At 44.1% G+C, this 16,136-nt stretch overlaps 1 protein-coding gene across 1 annotated transcript in view; it reads right to left on the bottom strand.

The window, feature by feature from the left end:
• The window catches only part of LOC126341885 (regulator of G-protein signaling 11), a 1,532,239-nt gene that overhangs the window by 127,834 nt on the left and 1,388,269 nt on the right, over nt 1-16,136 (bottom strand). Inside the window, exons 10-12 of the mRNA XM_050001809.1 lie at nt 11,822-11,997; nt 6,876-6,949; nt 3,999-4,128 (exon numbers count right to left, since the gene is read on the bottom strand). Of these exons, the coding sequence (XP_049857766.1) occupies nt 3,999-4,128; nt 6,876-6,949; nt 11,822-11,997 (380 nt within the window). The remainder of the gene's footprint in view (nt 1-3,998; nt 4,129-6,875; nt 6,950-11,821; nt 11,998-16,136) is intronic.

Genomic DNA, 16,136 nt, shown 5'->3' with positions numbered 1-16,136 from the left:
TCATTTACCAAGAGAAGAAAGTTTCTAACAGCGATAGATTTTGCAAGACGAAGATAACGACACTCGTAACACCTCCCCTTAGTTCATTTCGTATTAATATTTGGCAGTGGAAATTGTTAACATAGAGACCGCTCTTTGTTGCCAAATATACTGAAAAAAAGTGTTACTAATTTGAAACAGCGTCATTTTCCCCTATTGCACAGCAGAGGTGTGAAATATGGCTCAAAAGTGCCTAAAAACTTCTTATTGAATAATAAAAAAGCATGGAACCGTGCGGGTTCACTCTCGCATGGGGCGACACTTCAAACAGCAAGGTGTCCACATACGCGAAAAAAAAGTTAGAGCTTAGAAGGTCACGTGAGGCGTAAGATGGGTTAATATTGTCATATTAGCACCAAATTTCACCATTGTTGTGCACAACGCCAACGTGGGCGTGTTATACGATAGGAAGGTCGTCACACTCGCCGTTACCCATACCACACACCTACTCTTGAAGCCTCTGCGGTGGAGGTCACAATCAGAACGCCCATCGTTGGAATCATGCGTTTTTCTTATGGATGATCGAGAAAGACATTTTAGACACACCGCCGCTTGAAATCGACACGTAAATGCCTCAGGGGGTAGCACAAAGAAAGTCTGTGAAACTACCCTTTCACTTGGAGCGTTATCTTACACGTTGGAGCGTTATCTTAAACGACAGTTTACCGTGCAATGTTCAACAGAACGAAATTCTTGACAATCTTTGACACTACTGAGAGTCTGTGGACCATTCAGTCCTTCTTTTACATTATGGGGTAGCAATCAAGTAGAATACGATGGAGAGTAGCATGGCCGCAATTTTGCTCTAGTATAGAATATGGAAACAGTAGACACCGTTAAAAACCATGCGACGAAGTTTGAATGTGATCCGAAGCAGCAAAGGGTGTGTACGCTTTTTCAGCCCTCCTGTGGCATGATACTTGGGGGGCGTATGCGACATCGCGAATCAAATGCCAAAGTGTCAGTCTAAGACCCGCCCCCCTCCCTATTTCAGCAACACCCTCTGTACCAACGCCACACCTTTGCTGAGGACTTTGAAAATATTACTGTACATAGACAACCCCTTGACCGATTGCAGACAGTTAGCCCCTTCAACACCCCTTAGATTCCGCACGCCTGCAAGCCGGCATTAGAGCAGCATTTGAGTGTCACTAAGCAGACACGAAATCGTCAGTTTTCCTGTTCCACTGAGTCTGCTACTATTTTTAGTACGTACTTCTGCTGAATTTAAAATCATTTCTGCTCATTATGTAAGTAGGCTGTTTAGGTTTTTTTTATTGGTAACGCCGCCGCCACGTAACGCTCTGTATGAAAATCACTGGCTGTGCCGTGTGCAATCTGTGGCTGGTTGGCATTGTTGTAATACTCGCCATTGTAGTGTTGGGCAGCGGCAGCTGGATGCTAACAGCGCGTAGCGTTGCGCAGTTGGAGGTGAGCCGCCAGCAGTGGTGGACGTGGGGAGAGAGATGGCGGAGTTTTGAAATTTGTAAGAATTGGTGTCATGAACTGCTATATATATTATGACTAGTGAGGTAAATACATTGTTTGTTCTCTATTAAAATCTTTCATTTGCTAACTATGCCTATCAGTAGTTAGTGCCTTCAGTAGTTTGAATCTTTTATTTAGCTGGCAGTAGTGGCGCTCGCTGTATTGCAGTAGCTTGAGTAACGAAGATTTTTGTGAGGTAAGTGATTTGTGAAACGTATAGGTTAATGCTAGTCAGGGCCATTCTTTTGTAGGGATTTTTGGAAGTCAGACTGCGTTGCGCTAAAGATATTGTGTATCAGTTTAAGCACAGTCTTGTATAATTTTTCTAAGGGGACGTTTCATATGGCGACGCAAATTGTGAATAACATTAGTTGGGCTTAATGCCTTTTAGTTTGCTTTTTCAAATAACATTACAAAAATATTTACCCTTGTACCATTAAGATTTACCGGTAATACAGGTCCTGTCAAGTTGCTCTTGATTCCCATCGTATCAGCATCAGATTACCAAGTACATCGACTATAAACCTTACGAATCCTTATTCTTATTGTAGTTATGGAAGAAAGTAGTACGCCACACTCTGCAGTTATTTCCTCCACTTTCTGTGTTCAAATCTTGGGCTGAAATGTTTTACAAATGTTGTAGGAATGTTTCTCGGGTGAGATGTTCGATGACATTGAGAAATTTCCACAATATTTCATGGGCAGAACTGACGGACATCTTCAGCTGCGACGAACACACTGCTGAGCTATAAAAAATAAAGCCCCCTATCTGTTCTAATCTAAGTAAGAAACGCGCCTGCGAGAAATTCGATGACAGACAACGAAGATTTTGTAATGGGTAGCAACAGGGACAGCTACGCCCCCTGTTGGACGATGAACCAAGGACTGCGCCGTACGCGCATGCTCGGCCGTCCCTACTGTGCTGCTGCCGTCAGCCGCGCCAGCGACTTCTTTCTGGAGTCGCATGCCGAAATACGGGTCTGCGCTGGCGTGTGACCATCCTCGCCGACATCATCTGAATATTATAGTTGCCAAGGAAGTGTAATCCCTTGGAAGACCAATAGTTTTCCTTGTGATAGCTGTGACTGAAATATTTGCAGCGGTGGATTCAAGACGTGTTAATTGGAATCCATATCTCTGTTGCACGATTCGTTGAGTTCCGAATTTTCACCACTATACTGACACAGAACGAAGATGTCGATGAGAGAATATTACTACCATTGTATTCCGGAGCTCGGCCACCATACATCTCTCTCGTTGGTTCAGTCGTGTGTCTCGATCATGCCCGCAGCCTTTGTCCTGCACGGCACAACAGGTTTGTCCGATGTATGACTTCCCGCAACTACAAGGAATCTTATAGATATCGGGACTTCTCAAACCATCATTGTGTTTCACCGAGCCTAGAGGAGATACAAATTTCATTGGCGAACGTAAGTCGCATTTAACTTTATGTTTCTTCAGCAATCTTCCGCTTCTGGAAGAAACGCCGCCGACCTACGGCAAGACGACCATTCCTCTTTGTTCTTCACTTTCATTTAGCGTCTCAGACTTTTGACATACTCCAAGTGTAAGGAACGACGAATCTTGCTTTCGCAATACCCACTTTGTTGGGCTACAGAGCGGAGGTAGCGAAACTCATTGAATAAGTTCGTCCTCTGTGGACCAACGGCAGAAGCACGCTACGGCAGCGAAGGATAGTGATGGTCTGTAACTATATATTTGTGTGCGCTGGTTTACGTCTTACAAAATACAGCGTGACTCAAGACGCCACCCTATTTTCTTTGCAGAAACGCGTCCGGGAACGGTAGTTCGCCGTTTTTCTCCATTTCCATTGCCAGTTTCATGTTAGAATGAAGAAAATTTAGGCGTTTTAGAAATACATCCAGCGAGGCAGTGCAATGTGGGCAGCTTACTAAGGTGTCATCCACCTGTCACCAAAAGCATGTGCCAACTGGAGTGCTACGTCTTCGAAGTCTTCCATAAAAAAATGAGTCATAACGGGTCACAAGGGACTATGACTTGCAGCCCACAGTAATAACGGCCAGCTTTGCGCTTGCGCTGAGTTCCACGCCGGACAGATGGCGTATCTGTACTTTCTGCTACTGTTCAGATGATTTCCGCCACTGGCCACCGAATTTGGCTCCTTCACAACTGTACGCTTCCCACCTAGAACGAAAGAGGGCTTTTAGCCATATTTTAGCAATGTTTCCATCACACCTAAAAATGTCCTTTAGATGCACTGATGCACTGTTGCTTGGGCAGTTCACAAAGACATCCGACACCCTCAAGCAACCAACTTGTTAAAAATATTTCTACTGACGGTATCACTGCTTAAAAATAATTGGTCTAGATAAATTACAGTTGCATGACGTCACATCAGAAGATAGTAATAATACATTTTTATCAGAAATTTATTTATTAAATAGACATTTAATATTGCGGGCTGCTGACAATTTGACAGTAAAACTTACTCAAATATCTCCTTTACTTTGCGATGAATCTGTGATTGCGCGCTCCTCCTTAGATCGTTGACGGCCATCCAGAACCGGATATTCTCGTGGCTGTATTCCTTGCGCAAATAGTTGGTAAACTCCTGTAAACCTGAGAAACAGTGCAGTGTCCAATTAATGTAGTTTGGCAGATTACATAGCAAGGTAATGCTAATAATAAAGGGAACAGCAGCATTCAAACAAACATAAATTTTATATTCTTGAACATGTACTTATACGTATTAGGATACATGTTCTGAGGTTTCCAAAAAATCATGACCACCGGTTTAGAAACACGTTGGTTCACCTTTGGAAAACAATACACAAGCGATTCTGCTTTTCATAGATTATAAAAGTCGTTTGTTGCTTTATGATGTGGGACCAGATCTACGCACAGGACGCGCAATTCCCTTAAACCGCAGACCGATGGCTTGCGGGCAAGGAGTTGGAGCCCGATAGCGTCCTAAGCGTATCCCATCGAGTTCAGATCAGGCGTACTTGATGGCTACGACATCAACGTTTCACTCATCGTGCTCCTCAAACCGCTGTAGCACAACCCTGGCCCTGTGATAAAGACAGTTATCTTGCTGGAAGATGCCACTGCGACTGAAAGAGAAGTCGAGCATGTAGGGATTCACGTAGACCAGAACTGCCACGGCGCCAGCGATTACTACCACAGATGCCATGGACGCCCATTGGATAATGTCGCCCTCACCGGCCGGCTTCCGCGGCGATGCGCACGAATCGAACACCATTCTCTTGGATGACTGCCTATCCAGACACGACCGTCGACGTGGTGCGACAAGAAACAGGAATCATCGTACTAAATGACACGTTTCCATAGATTCGCGATACAATCTCAATTATTCCATGCCCACTGCAATAGTAATAGATTAATTGATGGCGTTGTTGGGCCAACATCGGATAACGTAGGAGTCGACAGCGAAGCACTGCGTTCAGTGTCCGCTGAGCTGCAGGATCGGCGAGTTTCGCCGTTTGCGAGATGCTCCTTCCCTGGCGCCGGACGACAGCAACCTACCCTTTGACAAAGACGGTTGGTAAGTTGATTTCCCCATTTATTGCTCGTATCGTTGCTGGAATGATACTCCAACGACTTGGTGTCTGGTTTTATTTCTTAGAAGCATCACAGAGCTTTGCCACTCAGCCTTCTTGCATAGGATGTATGCCTGTTGGCTGTAATCTGCTATAGTCTAATTTGTCATCGAGAAGTACAGGCAGAACACAGGAGTCCGCTGCAGGGAGCATCATCATGACTTTTATGCGTATGATACGGAACCAGTAGTAATTTTACACTGGTGGGATAAGATATCCGCATAACCCGCCAGTTTAAATCACCGTAGCAGGTCTTCATTCACAATGAATATAATGAATTCAAGCACAACGGTTTTACAATATAACTCAGTTTATTTACCTAATGTTCAACGGACCGAACTGTGTTGTAAAACCACGATGCGTAATACAGTGAATTCCGTGTTCTGACTGTACATGTCAACGAGTCGTCCTCCATTGTTACGTTGGTGAAATTTGTCTACCTCATTATTCTTTAAAATCGAAACCAGTCGAAAACAATAAAAATTAAGAAGATGATAGCTTTCAGCTGTTTCACGATGTCATTTGCTTATCGAATGGGTCAGCCATAGACAAAGATCATTGATTGTGTGTAAACTTATGTGTACGTATTTAAATTAATAAGGAGTGATTTATATGTGTGTTCTTTCTGTTATGTCCAAAAACACAGACACCACACACATAAATATATATACACCTTGCCGGTAAATAATGCCTCTGGTGCCGGCAAATGATAACTTCAGTGCGGATGCACTTTTTGTTCGATCTCTTGGGGGAATCAGTTGAGGCTGCGAGCAATAAGGACAATGGATACGGGGATACTACGTATGTACTGTGCGACAAAGGGGAATTTATATTTGACGGGAAACTTGCTCAGACAGCCGAAGTGGTTATTGTAAGCTCTCGCGGTAAACGGCAAATCTGGAACAAAACAATATCTGCACGCTTTCTTCAGTTTTTGCCACAATGCAAACAAACTGATGGTTATATTTAGATTCATGCAAAGTAGTTTCAGTATCTACAGTCGAAAACATAGTCTTCTACGACTCCTAAGACAGTGGATTGTTGCTTCTGCCTTCCTTAAAGTCTTAAGTTTTTATGTTAACGTGAAGACATCTTTTTATCTACACAGTAAAAGCTGTGGATAGCAATTACATATGTTGCTTAAGAAATAATTGACGATCAACGAGCAGAGACGAATAACAGGTCGACCACTTATGTCTTCATTTTTCTTGCTCAGTATTTTACATTCAGAAATGGTTAGTTGTTTCCATTACCTGTGCTTCTTCGTTTATCTAAAACAAGAATAAGTCGGACGTTTTATTTTCCACAAGATAACTAATAAAAAGCTAGGCGTATTTCCAAATCTAATACTTCGAATAAAGGCTACAAACATCAAACAATAAAGTAAGCAATGCATTGCCTACGAACTCTTACAGTTACTAACTGAAGAGCTACAAATGTACGAGCTAAGCTTAGGGGGCTTTCTTCAAATTGGCGAGTACCTATGTTTCAGTAGGGTAAAAAGGGTCCTAGGTGATTTTGAAACTTGCGCATGAAGCACAGTGTAGGCACCTTGAGATAAAAGTGAACCAAGATTAAAGAACCAGGTAAAATAATTTCATGTTTTATCATAATCAAAGAATACAGAAGATGGGATTTTACTGGTAAGATTCATCTAAATTGCGTACAGCACAGTCTACAAGTGATAAGGATATTGAAACACTGAGCTGTCTCACATAATGGGTGAGTGAGTGAGTGAATACTCACCTGTTGGGTCGGAGACGAGTTCTTCCATGGATAACGCCCAGCGCTTCACTCTCTTCTCTGTTGGAACTTCGACTCTGGGCAGCAGAAATGAGACAAAAGAGATTAGAAAGTTGTATGACACATCAGTTGCAGCCTTTAAGTAGTTAGCGCCCTATTTCGAAACAACAAGCTTAACTCGCTTTAGTCGATGTACATAAATTGAATATTTAACTGGATTCCTTCAAGACTACCTGATTGAAATATTAACAAACGCAAATTTAAAACAGATTCCACAATAGTTTATTGCGAAGGCTCGTAAAAGTTTTGAAAGGAACGATTTGATGACTTCTTGTTCCTCTCAAAGATAGCCAACACTTGAAAAGACAGAGATAGTTTTATTTTATTTTAAAAAAAGTTGTTTGGCTGCTGCACAATAAAATGATATACTACAATATTATGGTAGCAGTTTAAACAGAGTTAGATTACAGGAAAAGTTTTATTTTATTTAAAAAAAAGTTGTTTGGCTGCTGCACAATAACATGATGTACTACAATATTATGGCAGCAGTTTAAACAGAGTTTGATTACGATTTGCACAAAGTATAAATCTTTTGAGATTCAAATATCTGTTGGATCGAGGCAGACATGTGTTACACTAATCTTATGTTAATGTGTTATCATGGCGTGTATTACTTACAAGCAACTGCTGCGTCTAAGAGAGAGTGCTCCTGTTGTCACAGCAAATGAAATTAATAGTGTCCTGGCACCTACAACTGGGCATTAACATGGGTTGTGTCCACCTTTTGCTTTAACCTGAACTCTGCAGGGGACACTTGCAATGAGATGTCTGAATGTCTGTGGAAGAATGGTAGTCCAACTGAAACTAGAGGAGGTTCAGAGGGATGTCGACGTTTTAGGTCACACCCAGAGATATTCCATTAGGTCTAGGTCAGAACACTGGGCAGGCAAGTCCATTTCTGGGTGTAATTATCCACAAACCATTACCTCATAGATGCATTATCACGATGATACAATTATCGTCTCTCATGTACGCAGTACAGCAAAACGTTTTCGTATCTTTGCATATTTAGCGATTTGTTAATCCTACTAGAAGGACACACCTCAAACATGAAAAACACCGCATACCGCTACATCAGCTTCTCCGTACTTCACTGTTGGCACACTGCACATGATGACAGGTAATACTCTCCAGGAATTCTTCAAAACCAAGCTCTTCCATCGGATTGTCGCAGGGTATAGTGTGATAGCATGAAACGAATGATTTGGAGGCAAATCATTCGTTTCATGCTATTTTTTGCAGCCACCCTTCGCAATGCTCGACAGTTCTTTCACATCAGTACATGAGGTCCACCTGGTCTTGGTTTAGATGTGGTTATTCCTCTGCGTTTTCACATCACAATGTCGTCACCAACAGTCAACTTAGGAATAGTCTACGTTCAAAATCACTGAGCCCTCCTTGCCGACCCATTTTGCTGCTGCTGTTCTGTCAGTTCCGCATTACAAAAGGGGCGGCCGAATACTTTTGATTAGATAGTGTGGTTCCGTGTGTCTAGTGGATCAGATGTTATCACACTTGTGCTCGACTCTGACATGACAGCCAATCGCGGGACTGGGTGTAAACGCGATGATAACGCTTGGGATCATGATGTACTGCGAGCTCCATTTTAAAGGTTTTTCAGGTTGTGGGATTTTCACGTGCCGCCGTATCGTTGACGTAAGTGACTACCCCAATTACGGGACAATCACTTGTCGATAATCAATTGCTGTGGGGAAAACGTGTCGATGACACCGATTGGTCATCGACTATCGCAGAATGTAATAGCAGACAGGCAGGCAAGTTAACTGCCAACTCAAGATTTAACAACAGCAATATGCGAGTAGATCTCATTCCCATTACGGTTTATTGAGAAATCGCCGGCCAACATAAGAACCTCTGCTTCCAGCGAATCAGAGGGAACAGAGATCAGAATGGGTGCAAGAACACTACCGCTGCATGCTCGACGCCTGAGAAGAGGGCGCTGGGCTTCTGCCTCACGATATACGCTGGCACTCTCCAGTGGCGGGGTATGGGCTTGTTTAAAACTACGGAAACGATGGCTCATAGTAACGCCCCGTTGAGGCAGGCAGTGGAGGTATTCTCGTGTGAGGGAAAGGAATAAAGTTGTATGACATTGTTGGCTGGGAAACCCCGAGAGTAGTTCAGCAGCCTTGTCCGTACGGGTTTCCTTCCTTCGCACCCTTACTGTGTGTGAGATTCGTTTATCAAGTTCAGTTTATGGTATATGACTAGAAATAATACGTGTGTTAGCTGTGAATAAAAATTGTTAATTCGTTTCCAATTCATCATGTCAGGTCGTATTCCAAGTACAAAGACACACTGAATCACAAAAAATTTCCACTATACATATATATATATATATATATATATTCTCCACATCTGTTAAGATTATACAGTAGTTTGTTTCGACAAAAGGAGATAAGTGAAAAATTTGAAAGAAATGACATTTCCAATTTTTCCTTCTGTTACGTTTTGAAGTCTACAGAAACTGTAGAGGATGGATTTCACGATGTTCTAATTTTCATTACAGAACGTCATAACAAAGTGCCAAGGGCCCTCCTCACGGCACAGCTTATTTTGGAGTAGTTTCGCCTAGTGCTTTTAAAGTGACTGTGTACGTGTGTCTAGCACTGGTAACACTATTTCACTCCCTCACTGGAATCTGGCTGCGGTACATTGCTGCTCTTCAGTCGACAGCGTTAATTTACAAAATTTACACGCACAGGTTTCTACAAAATTTAAAAACTGTAAAATAGGTATAGGCTTCTAAAATTATTAAAACTAACGATTCTACATTGAAAATTTAAGTATAATTTTGTTGTCTTTTAAAATACAGAGACTTGACAACGGTACTTATAAAACAACTGGCTAGGCGCGAGGAGGACACGCGTATTGAGGGTTCTGCACAAACTCAGTTACGTGTGTGAAAAGTTCAACCAGCGCGGGAATCGAGAGTGTTGGCTGTTACCGACATCGATAGCACAATATCTGTTAGGGGTAAATTTGAAGTGGGAAAACGAATCACAAAATAAATATTTTTGTGTGATATTGGAGAGCTGCATCAAACCAGTCTCAGGACTGAAGACCACAACAACAACAACGGTGGTTATGCTGAAAGCACGGAACGATCGGTCGCGAAATGGAAAATACAGTGAAAATCTGATGACGCTTTGCACAGATGCGTTGGGCACTGTGTCTAGTACGCCCGTCGTTCGCATCATGCCGCTCTTTTCAGTTCTGAGCTCGCTGGGAGAAAGTAAAGATGGCTAGAAATTGGCGTCTCCCGCCAAGTATGAGGGCCTGGCGAACGATTTCGCCTGAAGCTATGCAATCCACATTACATAACTGTCATGCGGTTCGTTCTACACGACAATTCTCGGCCGCACTCTGCAGGAGCAGTGAAGATGCTCCTGCTACATTTTCGGTGCGAAGTGTTTGATCACCCTAAATACAGCCTGTAATTGGCTACTCGTGAGATTCATCTCTGCTCAAATGAACCGCTGGATATGAAGACAATATTTTGACATAGCCAACGAGCTGCAGTCCAGAGTAGAAAATTGTTAGAAAGCACTGGCAGCTGTCTTCTATAACGTGGGAATTAAAAAGTTGGTACAACGCTACGACAGATGTCTAAGTCTGGGCGTGATTGTGTAGAGAAGTAGCTGGAAGGTGTAGATAACCGTTGAAAATAAAACAGTTTTGATTTTCACTGTGGTTTAGATTTCGCGACCTATCGTTCCTTACTTTCCGAATTGCCCTCGTATTTGCAGACTATCATTTTCTGATTTTCACCTTTACTTGTATTATGAAACCATGATTCCTGGTAAATTTCTTGATTATAGGTCAGTGGGAAATAACGTGTAATTTCTAATTAGTGATTATGCAAGTATCAAAATTTGTGACAACTACCCGTATTTTTTGATTGCATTGACTTAGAAGCTTCAGCTTGTTACATCGCCAATGGACCGCGGACTATATTATGTAACGTAAATTTCAATTTGATATGTCTGCCGCTCCTGAGAAAAAGGATTTTTAAAATTCGGACAGACAGATGAAAAACAAAATGATCTCACGAGGATTCCATTTTTACCGACTGAGGTATGTAAGCCTAAAAAGGAACACTTGATTTTACTGGATCGAGTTACATTACGTGAGTTGTAGTACATGACGAGAGTTGTTAGAGAGAGAGAGGGTTATGGAAAGGATGTGGGGTGGAAAAGTTGGGGAGGAGGTCACTGTACCAAGCTTTTGGGGAATTCGGGAAATGGAACTCTGACATGGAGTGGAAGGATGGACCTATCTCTAGGCGGATTCCGCTGTCAGGTAGAGAGGGTTGGTTGTGTTTCGTTGGGATAGGATATGTCGGGATAGGATGTATAAATGTAAACAAAATGGTCCCACAAGGATTGTGCTAGTGACAATGACGCAGAGCACGATGGTAATAATCAGGGATAGAGCGGTAGATGCCATATTCGCAGCAAGTGTAGAAAATCCTAAAATTTTCAATCTGCGAGAGGAAAGAGGGGGCAGGGGATCATACAGGCTACTGGAGGACAGTACACAGATACAGAAGGTGATACAGAGTGCATGACGTTTGAGGATTTGAAGGGAGTGCCAAAAGTTCGGAGAAACAGAGACTAGCTGACAATGGGATTAGAGAGGAATGTTAGGATGAAGGCTTGCGATCCACGTCTTTAGCAGGTTAGTAGTTTTCACAGTTTAATCTGTTGTGGGATTGTTGTTGCATGGTTACTAGGTCTACCAGTATGTTAGTTAACTGGATACGTTTATCATCGTGGAAGTGGAACCACTGTATGTACATCTCTCTCTCTCTCTCTCTCTCTGTGTGTGTGTGTGATTAAGGCGGAGAGCACAGAGCTTCAACTCACAGGGGACTGTTGAGCAGCCAGAAAGCGGGGTCATCGGTGGTCCAAGGGTTGGAAGGCTGCACGCCGGACAGCAGCGGGTCGTACTCTACGTAGGTGGTGCAGTGCTGCACCAGGTTGTCCAGCGCCTGCGACACCTTGACGCGCGTGCGCACCAAGCAGCTCCTCAGGAAGTCCACCTGCAACGAGGCGTGCGCAGCGAGAATTAGATAAAAACAGCAATAATTAAGAAAAAGTATCCAGTAGAGGGGGAAAGGCGAAATGAATCTTCAAGAGTTAACAGAGTGTGTGACTGAGTCAAATTTACAAAGCCCGTGGCACTATGAGCACACATACCATTATGATATTGCGCCCCCTCTGACGTAGGTGAATGCACTGGTTCTGTTGAAAAGGGTGTCAAAGTCGTTGTATCCCATCCCGAAGGAAGCTGGGCAACAACTGTTGGTGCTGGTTCTTGGTATCCTGAATACTGATATTGGGACAGTGTTGATGTGCGACTTGGCTTCACACATGTTCCTTTAGGGAAGACCTGGGGAACTTGCTGCCCACAGAAGTACCTCAACATCATACATACAGTTCACAGAGATACGTGCCACGTGTAGAAGAGCGCTACGTTGTTGAAAAACGATCCAACGATATTGTCGAATGAAACGGAACACTCGAGGATTCAAGATGTCCATGACGTCATTTGAATCCCCTCAGTCACTGGCAACCGTGGCCTGTAGCTATACTCGATAGCACCTCACACCATGACGCCTGGACGCACATGGCTGTGCTTCAACGTAACATCGAAAAAGCGGGACCTCACCCGAGGTCGGTCACCATCACACTCGCCGACGATGGTATCCGGTGTAGCGCAGGACCACAGTTCACCGGACAAGGCGTAACCATTCGTCAGCAGTCTATGCTTACCCGACACGGCATCACTCCTTTTGTGTTGTGCTGTTAAGGGAGCCTACCCATGGGACGGTAATTACCTAGTGCATCTGCTGTTAGCCTCCGACCGATAGTTTGCGACGACACAGAATGTTGCAGGGAGCGAGTTACTTGCTCTACGATGTCAGTTGCAGATGTGAAGGGGTTACGATTTGATAGGTGGACAATACGCCGATCCCCCCCGCCCTCGTGGTGGTCAGATGTGATCGACTGGAATCTTGACGGCGAGCATGGCTGCCCTCGCGTTCGAAGCAGTCCATATGCGCGGCACTGTCCCATACGAATACCCCACAAATCTACATATTTGCACGATTCGATCATCTGGTTATGGATATCCACAACGAGGCCCATTTCTGACTATGTCAGTTGCTGATAACGCTGTCTCGCTCGTGTACATGGCATCCCTGTTTCTTTCACAGTGATCACTCTACGTCTAACACTGTTCACGCTCTTTACGTACCCTAATGGGACTAGTAACAACACTTAACAAAACAACACTAATGCACTGTGGTGGCCGTTCTAGAAGTCACAGAGAACTACAACTCTAATAACTTACATAATCCTCCACGGCGTGTAAGTGTACGATGTTACATTGAGATCTGACCTCGTCATCTCGGTGCTTCATTGTTTTTGTCGGCCAGTGTATTAAAGGTATATTAGACCCGACTTTACAACTGCACACAACAAAAAAATGTTTCATCACCGCGCTTCCCAGAACTCCTGAAGATAGACGTTGACTGTGGATATTGTATCACAGTTCCTTTGATTGTAAACAGCCATGAGCAGCTCGTATTAGACGGAGGGCGTCCGACAGCCGTTGAGTTCCAGTCGTTCCACCGAGAAAGGGGAACACAGCTCGTGTTGTCTGTAGTTCAACCACGCCTAGACGGTGAATACCGCTGTTCGATCGCGTCCACATTGTTACTTGTGCCAAGGAAGCAAAGCGATGTTGTTCGGACATGGAAGAGATAGAGAGAGACAGGAACTGTCGATGATATGCCTCGCTCAGACCGCCCGAGGGCTACTACTGCAGTGGATGACCGCTACCTACAGATAATGGCTTGGAGGAACCCTGAGAGCAACGCCACCATATTGAATAATGCTTTTCGTGCAGCTACAGGACGTCGTGTTACGACTCAAACTGTACGCAGTAGGCTGCATGAAGCGCAACTTCGACGTCCATGGCGAGGTCCATCTTTGCAACTACGACACTATGCAGCGCGATATAGATGGGCCCAACAACATGCCGAATGGACCGCTCAAGATTGGCATCACGTTCTCTTCACTGATGAGTGTCGCATATACCTTCAAGAAAACAATCTTTGGATGTTTGGAGGCAACCCGGGGTGGCTGAACGCCTCAGACACACTGTCCGGCGAGTGCAGCAAGGTGGAGGTTCTCTGATGTTTCGGGGTGGCATTATGCGAGGCCGACGTACGCCGCTGGTGGTCATGGAAGGCGGCGTAACGGCTGTACGATACGTGAATACCGTCATCCGACCGATAGTGCAAGCATATCGGCAGCATATTGGCGAGGCTTTCGTCTTCATGGACGGCAATTCGCGCCCCCTTCGTGCACATCTTGTGAATGACTTCCTCCAGAATAACGACATCGCTCGACTAGAGTGGCCAGAATGTTCTCCAGACATGAACCTTATCGAAAACGCCTGGTTCAAAATGGCTCTGAGCACTATGGGACTTAACTTCTGAGGTCAACAGTCCCCTAGAACTTAGAACTACTTAAACCTGACTAATCTAAGGACATCACACACATCCATGCCCGAGGCAGGATTCGAACCTGCGACCGTAGCGGTCGCGCGGTTCCAGACAGTAGCGCCTAGAACCGCACGGTCAGCACGGCCGGCTTGAACACGCCTGGGATAGATTGAAAAGGGATGTTTATCGACGACATGACCCACAAACCTCTCTCAGGGAACTATGTCGAATCGCCGTTGAGGAGTGGGACAATCTCGACCAACAGTGCTTTGATGAACTTGTGAATAGTATGCCAGGATGAATAGAGGCATGAATCAATGCAAGAAGTCGTGCTACTGGTTACCGGTGTGTACAGCGATCTGGACCACCACCTCTGAAGGTCTCATTGCATGCTGGTGGAACATCGAATGTGTGGTTTACATGAGCAATAAAAGTGGTGGATGTGATGTTTGTGTTTATCTCTATTCCAACTTTCTGTGTAGCTTCCGGAACTCTCGGAACCGACGTGGTGCAAAACCTTTTTCGATGTGTGTAATACACATGGAGTACTAATAATTTAAAACAATCTCAGTGGTAGCATTTTAATGTAATTTCCGCCTGCATATGGAAGTGTTGTCTGCCTGCGCATTTGCGGTGTTTGCAATGATGTGTTTGGAGGAGTGAACGCTGTAGTTAAGGACTCCTTAGCGACCTTCTGGCCAGAACGGGAGCACGTTGTAAAACATGCACTGCTTTCCGTGGTGATCACACACCCTATTAAAAATCATTCCCCGCTGTTAGTAACGTTCAGGAGACAGTTATGAATCTAGGTGACACGTGTAACGGTTATTTTCAATAAAACTGTGATTTCTGCTCAGCTCATTGTGTATTTATTTCATTTACCTTCTGTATATACTGTAGCAGTTCTTTCTGAGCCATGTCACTTGGTGGTGACACATCATGCAGAAGTTACTCTCATCAGCAAGTTTTAGACACCAGTGTACTTGATGCGTAGGTGTGACATTGTGCATCAAATTCAACCAAAAGGATCTCGTTTTGGAGATCTCTCACAGCGTTCCCGTAGATGAAAATGAGATTCCGTTAGCATGAAATTTTCAACAAGCTTAAACAACACAAAAGTATCCTGCACGACGAAAATTTGGCAGCAGCGTCAGGAATTGCGTTTTTATAAGCTTTTCATATCTCACACCAATAATTTGTTATCGTAAATAAAGCTGCAATGAAAACATAGTCCATCTCTTCCCTAAGGACCGAGCGAGGTGGCGCAGCGGTTAGCATACTGGACTCGCATTCGGGAGGACGACGGTTCAATCCCACGTCCGGCCATCCTGATTTAGTTTTTCCGTGATTTCCCTAAATCGCTCCAGGCAAATTCCGGGATGGTTCCTTTGAAAGGGCCCGGCCGACTTCCTTCCCCGTTCTTCCCTAATCCGATGAGACCGATAACCTCGATGTTTGGTCTCTTCCTCCAAAACAACCCAACCAAACTCTTCCAGAAGACACTATGCCTCTTCTGTCTTCGCACATTGAGTAATTTTCTTGTTTGATCCAGTTGAATGGAATGTGCGATTAAATGTGTGCTCTGAGTGAGACGTGGCAACTCTGCTCCGTGACCCCATGCGCTCCTGCCGAACTATCAATCTTAAAGCGATTCTGAACGGACCAAA

The sequence above is a fragment of the Schistocerca gregaria genome, chromosome 1, assembly GCF_023897955.1.
Source record: "Schistocerca gregaria isolate iqSchGreg1 chromosome 1, iqSchGreg1.2, whole genome shotgun sequence".
Taxonomy (NCBI): Eukaryota; Metazoa; Arthropoda; class Insecta; order Orthoptera; family Acrididae; genus Schistocerca; species Schistocerca gregaria.
This window is presented reverse-complemented; position numbering and strand designations above follow the sequence as displayed.